Source organism: Helicoverpa zea, chromosome 18, assembly GCF_022581195.2.
Source record: "Helicoverpa zea isolate HzStark_Cry1AcR chromosome 18, ilHelZeax1.1, whole genome shotgun sequence".
Classification (NCBI taxonomy): Eukaryota; Metazoa; Arthropoda; class Insecta; order Lepidoptera; family Noctuidae; genus Helicoverpa; species Helicoverpa zea.
This window is the reverse complement of record NC_061469.1, coordinates 5,447,245-5,455,855: the sequence shown is the minus strand read 5'-3', so window position 1 is coordinate 5,455,855 and position 8,611 is coordinate 5,447,245. Positions and strand designations below refer to the sequence as shown.

The window sequence follows — 8,611 nt, the reverse complement described above, 5'->3', positions numbered from 1 at the left end:
CCTCGCTACACGGTTGCTAACAGACAACTATTGTGCACGACATCACATTGCAACATGCTGTTTTTAAACATTAATTTTTGTCCAATAGTAGGTTTACCTTAACTTTTCAATAATTCGTAACACACGGGTGCTACTGGCGTCGTGGTGGCCTAGTGGGTAAAGAACCAACCTCTCAAGTATGAGTGCGCGGGTTCGATCCCAGGTCACGCAAGTACCAATGCAAATTTTCTAAGTTTGTATGTACTTTCTAAGTATATCTTAGACACCATGGACTTTGTTTCGGATGGCACGTTAAACTGTAGGTCCCGGCTGTCACTGAACATCCTTGGCAGTCGTTACGGGTAGTCAAAAGCCAGTAAGTCTGACACCAGTCTAACCAAGGGGTTGGGTATTGGGTTGCCCGGGTAACTGTGTTGAGAGGGTCAGATGGGGCAGTCGCTCAAAGAGATGTCAGCAACCCCAGCGGGGCCCAACAGGGCCAAGGTCTACCGGGGCTGCGGGATTGTTCGAAAGAGTTATCGCGGCCCTGGTACATAAAAGGCCTACGATGGAACACGACGGCTTTTAGTCAGTAAGAGTCTGACACTCCCTCACCGCTGCTAACCCACAGCAGGAGGGGTCATTTGATGATTTTTGATGTCGTTAAAAAAAAAATAAGATGGGGCAGTCGCTCCTTGAAAAGCACTGGTACTCAGGTACATCCGGTTAGACTGGAAGCCGACCCCAACATAGTTTGGGAAAAGGCTCCTAAAGGTACCTTTTTCAGTCAATCTGATACCGGCTAAATACCTGATCTTTGCAATGTGCGTACTTTCATTCATCTTCATACTGATGAATGAGCCCAAACAAACTCTCGGCTGACTAAAAGTTTGCAGAGTGCGGGTACTCTTAAACAATACATATACTGTCAAAGTATTGGTCTGTGGGTATCCTTAAGATCAGACAACCATGAATACAAAATGCACAAAGGACTCCTCGTAACAGGTAACACAGTGCCTCTGCAAAACTCTTCGATCCTAATTAAATTTGTTGGGAATGGCTACTATTTATGAAGCCCCTATGTCCGCAGAAGTGTGCCGGCCGCAACTTTACTGCGCCGCAGTTACGGACAGGATGCGAAGGACAAGTTACAGATAGCGGACCCTCGCTGCGGAATTCCGGATCGGGATGCAATTGGCGTTTGCCGTAATTTAATGGCGAAGAGAGGTTTTTGAAAATAGAATCTGGTTGGGTCTGGGTTGGTCTGTATCGGTCATATCTTTCTTCTTTTGTTCAAAACTACTCAAGATACAGTTAGATTATCTTTAGGACTCTATTTCATAAATTGTAGCTTAAATCGCGAGTTGGTCTTTAGTTGCAAATGTGGAAACATTATTTTACTACTGAGTAACAGAATAAAACTATTGTTGATGATAACTCAATCCATTTTACCCTGGTTATAAGGGTAGTTATAACCATGGGGTATAAACACTCGCACAAAGTTTTGTATCACTTCCCGTACGTTCTGTTTACATCCTATGTGGTACAGTGATGTTTAACTACGAGGCCCTTGGACCATTAATATTATATGAAGTTGATTCAAGTACGAGAGAGAAATGCAAGTATACTTGAAACAGTGGCACTGTTTAAAAACAGAATCACAACAACGAATAGAATAGTTGTACTTGACCGAAGATGGCTCCATATTCACCTCACGAAGCTTAAAACAATTATGATGTACATCAACACCAAGAACCTCCGAGTGGATCGGAGAAGAATTTAAATAACCAATAGGATTTCACAGTTTGAACATTTTCTTCTTCGCCCGTTAATAGTATCCCTGAGAGAAGGAATTCTATTGGTTTCTTAATACTTCTCCGCTCCGCTTTGGTTTTCAACCAAGCTGGCACTATTTTTCTTGCACCACACTCAAACAGAAATGCAGGAGCCAACTTGGAAATGCCAAATGCAGCCTCCAATTCTATTTGTAGTATAAAATTATTTCTTGCAATTTAAAGGTAAAATTCGGCCAGTTCGTATCTGATCCAATTCATCAGAGATTCACCGATATCAAATGCCAGGACAAGCATTTGGGTATGTGAATAGAAATGAAAATTTTGTACTAACTGTACATATTTTGTTTGTTCATAAGAATGAAATTGTAGGTACTTGTATTTTCATTTTCTCCGAAGTCATTGTTTCCTCTTTTTTCTCGTTCTCTTGTTTTAATTAAGTTATTTTAGTATCTTTCTGACACTTGATACGTGTTTCAAGCTTCGTATTTCAAGTTGCAAGTATCTATTAAAATGTGTATCTTATGTAACATTGTGAGGTGAGGATATTTAGTAAAACAGTTATTCAGTAGAAATAATGTATTTTTACAGTTTCAAAAATCAATAAAATATCTATTTAATTAATTGTTTAAATCCTATGGATTACAAAAATAAGCATTCTTATCGTAACAATTTTTAAAAAAATATTTTAAAATTTAATTACATAGCTTCAATTGCATCACCCAAAAATGTTATTCATTCTTACACAGATGAATAATTATTACGTTTAAATTCACTACAAGAATATTTACAGTGACGTTTACTCGTCTATATATGGAAAACTTAAATATAAATTGACTATTATAAATGAATTTAATGATAAGTCTTAAATTATGTCATGTTTAGAGATAGCTACCAAACAAGCCGTGGTTTAGTACATGACAAACTAAACAGTAAAGTAACTATTAGTGGACTGTTGAATACATTTATTTTTACAATTACACTTAATAAATACAATTCATAATTAACATTTACATAATAATATATTTCGGTTTACATATAAATGTCACTTAATTAGGTAACTATTCAGAGAATCAAAAAATTATGTAGGTATAGGTAAGTTTTCAATTGTTCAAATGTTCTACACATTTTGCTAAAATTCACATAAAATTACATTGTTAACGATACATTCCATTCTCAAATACAATACCAAAAATACCGAAACCCATAAAGCATTCTTAAGATGTTGATATAATAATTATTGATATTATCCAGAACATCACAACTAAAGTTTGAAGAAATAGTTGACGTATGAAGTATTTTATAAGACAAATACAAGTTAACCAATTAACAAAATGTATATGAGAAATATCACGAATAGGGAAGAATTTAGAATATCTATGCTACCGTTAATTTTATAAGAAAAATATATTTTGTAAATGATCAAGAGACAGCAAATTATCGTTGATATTACGAGTAATTCTGGTAACACAATATTTTGGCATTGCAGTCACCTTTACGAAATCTACATAGATATATTTTGGCGAACTGTTAGAAATACATAAATACAAATACATGATAGATTGGCACTACGTAGTCAACAATACATTGATTCATCCTTGACAAAGGGTTACAATATGAATTAGAATTAATAATATTTAATTAAATATTTATAAATTCTTTTTCTTTTCAATTGTCTTCCCTTTCACGTACGTACGCTTGAGGGCAGAAATAAGTTTCTATATCTAACCAAAGAGGCAGAATATTCTTTGTTCATCGACATTCAAACAGTTAAAAATAAGTACAAAAAAGTGACAGAACCGAACTGATATTGCACAATTGAAATGAAAGTATTAAGCAACGATTTACTAAAAAGTGAAAATAATTATTATTCATATAATAGTTGAGACTTTAATAAAGATTAGATATAATTTATTCTATTTACAATGCATAGTGCTATTCAGAGCGTTTTTATAAAACTTGTTTTAGAAGTTTCATAATAATGAACTCTGTTATCACTATCAGTTGACAATCAACCGGCAAGAGTTAATAACTAATTAATGGCATTTTTAACTTTCAACTGCGGTTTGAGAAAATATTTTACCTGACTTTAGGTACGCCATATTATCGTCTATCTATTCTATTATTTTATTAAGTCATTTTACGGTTACGTTCTTAGATGAATTTAACGTATGTAGGTTAGGACGTTTAATGTATAAACTTTTTAAATGTGATGGTAAACTAAAACGCCATTGATACTGAATTTTGAATTCTTCCTTAATTTCCATAGTTTAATTCGATAAAAACAAAAGACGACATTATTATTGTGATACAAAATTTTGCTTCAAAATAATTAGGTAACAATGCTAGCAAGAAAAATGGCGTTAGGACGTTTCAGTATTAACATATTAGTGATAAAAACCATACAGATTATTTTACAAATCTGATATTTACGATTGATAGTAGACATTTTCTCTTATAAATTTATTCTTATATTTTAGAAGTTACTGTCCCATCCGGAGAGGTCGTCTGGTGGCGGTTCGTCGGCATCGGGCGGGTATTGGTCGAAGTTGTGTGTGTCGACCGGGGATTTGACCACTGGGGTGATCGGGGGCTCCAGTGAACGTTGGGCCAAGCCCTCCCAGTTGAAACCGTCGAACCATCTAGAAAAAAGAAAGGAAGGTTAATAAGGAACTAAAATTACAAAGGTCCACCACAGTGGTTTTATTATTTAGTAAGGCTTCGGAATTCAGGCCAAAGTTGAGATGGTTTACTGGCTATTTCACGTGCATCTCATATTTGAGTGTTCTGGTTCTCAAGTTAACAGGTAACTGTGTATATCTTAAATTATTGATTGTGCACTGAATACATCTCAGTTGTTACACTGGTGATGAAGGTAAACTGTGAAGGCAGCCAGAACTTAAAAAAAATGAAATCTGTCAAAAAACTTTCTCAATATGAGAAGACAGCCTTTTATTAACCTTTAATTAATATCTATACTTTTATACTCACTTGTGTTTCTGTATCTCCGTGATACCACCTCTCTGGTACCCAAGTCGTTCAGCAGGGTTGTCCCTGCACAGTTTCTTGATGAGGTTGGCTGCGTTCCTGGTGATGCAGCGAGGGAACTCCACAGCGTCTATACCCTTGAGGATCTTGTTGTAGGTCTTCATTGGGTCGGTGCCCGTGAAAGGCGGGGAACCGGTTAGTAATTCGAACATGAGGACACCTAGAAGACAAAAAAAAAGATTACTAAATGTGTTTTAAATGCCAGTGCCTACAGTACAAAATGGAATCGAAATATTTTATTCCAAAGTTAAACAAGACTTATGAAGAATTATCGAGGGTATGGCAAGAACTGTTACCGCAGTCATTTGATAGCAGGCAATCTTAATGATAGAAACTGTTGAGGAATTCCTCATGGAAATTACTCATACAATCTTTGCATGCAATTTCATTGCTTGTACAGGGATGATCATTACTATTTTATGCCCGTAAATTAATCTCCATAAACACGAAAATCATTAACGTCTTACCTAAAGACCAGTAGTCGGCACTGATATCATGACCTCGGTTCATGATAACTTCAGGAGCTACGTACTCCGGGGTACCACAGAAGGTCCAAGTCTTGCGGCTCGCTTGTAGCTTCTTTGAGAAACCGAAGTCAACTAGTTTCACGTAGCCTTTAGAGTCTAATAGTAAATTCTCTGGTTTGAGATCCCTGGAAAGGTAAATTAGCAGGTTTAATTTTATTGTCTGATTATTAATTTATGATTGTTGATATTGCTTGAATGGATGCATTAATATACTCAATATCGGTTTTAAAAGTAACCAGTCACACCCTATTGAAACGTGGTTATATTGCATTGCTTTCATTCTTTTATTTAACATGGTGGAACCAATGATTAGTACATGATGATTCGTTTCGGAGGAAAACGTATACAACATCACAATTTATTTATATATCAATGTTTATGACTATTTTAGATAATATGCTTATTTACCTGTAAATAATATTCCGCGAATGGAGGTAATGGAAGGCTTCAACCACACAAGCTGTGTAGAATCTCGTAGTGGCATCATCAAATTGGCCTGAAATAAAACCAAACACATAATAAGCAACATCCTCCGAGCCTTTTTCCCAAACTATGTTGGGGTCGGCTTCCAGTCTAACCGGATTCAGCTGAGTACCAGTGCTTTACAAGAAGCGACTGCCTATCTGACCTCCTCAACCCAGTTACCCGGGCAACCCGATACCCCTTGGTTAGACTGGTGTCAGACTTACTGGCTTCTGACTACCCGTAACGACTGCCAAGGATGTTCAATGACAGCCGGGACCTACAGTTTAACGTGCCATCCGAAACACAGTCATTGGTGTCTAAGATATACTTAGAAAGTACATACAAACTTAGAAAAGTTGCATTGGTACTTGCCTGACCTGGGATCGAACCCGCGCCCTCATACTCGAGAGGTTGGTTCTTTGCCCACTAGGCCACCACGACTTTTTCACATAATAAGCAACGTTGCATCAAAATTACTGATATAAAAGTTCATTAACATTGTGACGATACATACCTCTATCTCTTAAAATAGTCCACAACTCTCCTCCAAGGCAAGTTTCCATCAGCATATACAAGTATTTACGATCCTTGAACGTCTTATACAACTTGACAATGAACTCGCAGTTCATTTCTGACATTATCTCCTTTTCTGACATGATGTGCTGTTGCTGCCTGGTTTCAACGATCTGGGCTTTCTTCATCTGCTTCAAGGCAAAAGACCTGCTGGAGTCGCTCTGGATCTGTACCAGTTCCACTCGACCGAAGCCACCAATACCCAACGTCGCGATGATGCGCAGATCTGAGAGACGTAAGTTGGCGAATTCCTCGTTTAATCTGGAAAAGTAGATGATTTATTACAGGCTGACCTTAATGTCTATTTTCTAACGGCAGTGGAACGAAATCGAATGAACCAAATAATGACCGCTTGCAACAAGTCTAATGAATAGACTCAGGTGGTCTTGACTCGACAACATTCATTCAAAAGTAATCCGCGTTCGAATTTGAGAAAACAGCGGTTAATAAAACAGTTACTGGACTGTTCTCAGTTTTTTTTTCCAAAGTTCCAAAATGAAACGGAGCATTTACTAATAAAAGTGATGTAAGTATAGAGTTGGGGTTCGTTATTGCTATCGATAATGTCAATATCAACACGTGGTGATAAACCGATATCTGTGTGAGTGACAATGATAGGGATACCAAAATAACATAGGTAAATGCAGGGTTTTCCCACATTAACATGTATCTTCCTTATAAGCCTTACATTTCACGGTGATTTTAGATTATGGGTAAAAGTGAAGCATACTTATTACCCATCTCAAATGCCATTTACAGGAAAGGTTATGAATGAAAATCCATATTTCAAGGTGTAATCTCATAATGTTCTAGTTGGCCTTAAAATCCGTTGATCGGCACAATAATAACTTTCCTGTAAAGTTAATTGATATATCTTTTGTTTTTGCGGCGGTTCTATTACTAAGTCATCCAGATGCAGCGTGCACCTATTGTTTTCATTGGCACTTCACAATCTTTGCAACAAAAACGCGGGAAACGTAATTGTTATCGCTCAATGCCGTGGTAGACACATTTTCTACGTCAAAGAGGAAAGTTAATAACCGATTTGCTACCACTATTTAATTAAATTCGACATTGATGAGGAGAAAGTTGAAAATTGTATTATTTTTAAGATTTTATGTAACTTACCGTACGTTCGAATCCGTATTGTTTGCATCGAAACAAGAAATAAAAGTTATTAGACGGTGAAATCAGATAAAAATTGTTATCAATTCATATTGCAGTGGCTATTGTTCGAGAGTGGAAAGATTCATGGCCAAACAATGGGATACATTCCATCCATGTGGTATCACTTTTGATTTTATCGCAGGCGACTTAGTTTCAGATTGGTGTGAACTTGACAATGTCTTATTAATTTTTGTTCCAAAAATAGTCACAAAGCCAGAAAATTTAAATAGAAATGTTCCCAAAAGTCTTTAATGAATTATTCCTTGTTTAAAAACAAGACCATGAAATCAAGAAACTGTACAAAACATAGTCAAATTGTTCAAACATTAGATACTTAAGCCGACTGTAATTTGCATGAGAACGAATTTTGTAATAAGAATAAAAGAGGACATGATACGTATCATGTAGATTATAACAATGAATCATTTAAAAGGATGTTTAAAGACATAAAAGTAAAAGACTAAGATGGTGAACAACATCATAATGTTAAACAATTTTACTCACCGCTGCCTGCTGTCTCCTTCATCCTTGTATTTGGTTCGGATCTCGTCGAGAGCGGAGATGAGTTGGTTGAAGGTCTCCCTGTCGATGACGAGGCAAGTCGTGCCCTCTGGCGAGTCGCAGATAATGTTAGCCGTTCGAAGATCGTCTCTGAAATGTCAAAAATGGAATTACTATTGATGAAGGAACACGTTTTTCCATGTAATCTTGAGCCTTATAGGGACCTGCGCTTTATGATGCTGTCGTAAATAATAGATACGACGTTAAATCGTAGTCTTATCTTTAATACAAAATACATCTCTTTCAACAATTATACTTTTATTAGCGTTAAGGATTGGACATAGATTATAATGAATTTATTCATTCCGATGCTTACCCTTGCAATGCCTTCTCGCCGAAGAAATCGCCTTTCGTGAGAGTTCTTATGAATTTCTCATCATTACTGTTTGGTGGTTTCTGAGTCACTTTCACCTGAAAAGAAAATAATAATGATATAATCAACAAAGCTATTACAACTAAACATTTAAATACACCTAATCGTGCTATTGTTCAAATTAG

General features: G+C 36.3%; 1 protein-coding gene across 4 annotated transcripts in view; it reads right to left on the bottom strand.

Annotated features, from left to right (window-relative positions):
* Positions 1-2,336: 2,336 nt before the first annotated feature.
* The window catches only part of LOC124639070 (cGMP-dependent protein kinase, isozyme 2 forms cD4/T1/T3A/T3B), a 123,910-nt gene continuing 117,635 nt past the window's right edge, over positions 2,337-8,611 (bottom strand). For all 4 annotated transcript variants that reach the window (XM_047176292.1, XM_047176293.1, XM_047176294.1 and 1 more), the window contains 7 exons: positions 8,430-8,524; positions 8,057-8,203; positions 6,327-6,646; positions 5,756-5,843; positions 5,288-5,472; positions 4,764-4,980; positions 2,337-4,414 (listed from right to left, as the gene is read on the bottom strand). In XM_047176292.1, the coding sequence (XP_047032248.1) occupies positions 4,249-4,414; positions 4,764-4,980; positions 5,288-5,472; positions 5,756-5,843; positions 6,327-6,646; positions 8,057-8,203; positions 8,430-8,524 (1,218 nt within the window). In that variant the 3' untranslated portion in view covers positions 2,337-4,248. The remainder of the gene's footprint in view (positions 4,415-4,763; positions 4,981-5,287; positions 5,473-5,755; positions 5,844-6,326; positions 6,647-8,056; positions 8,204-8,429; positions 8,525-8,611) is intronic.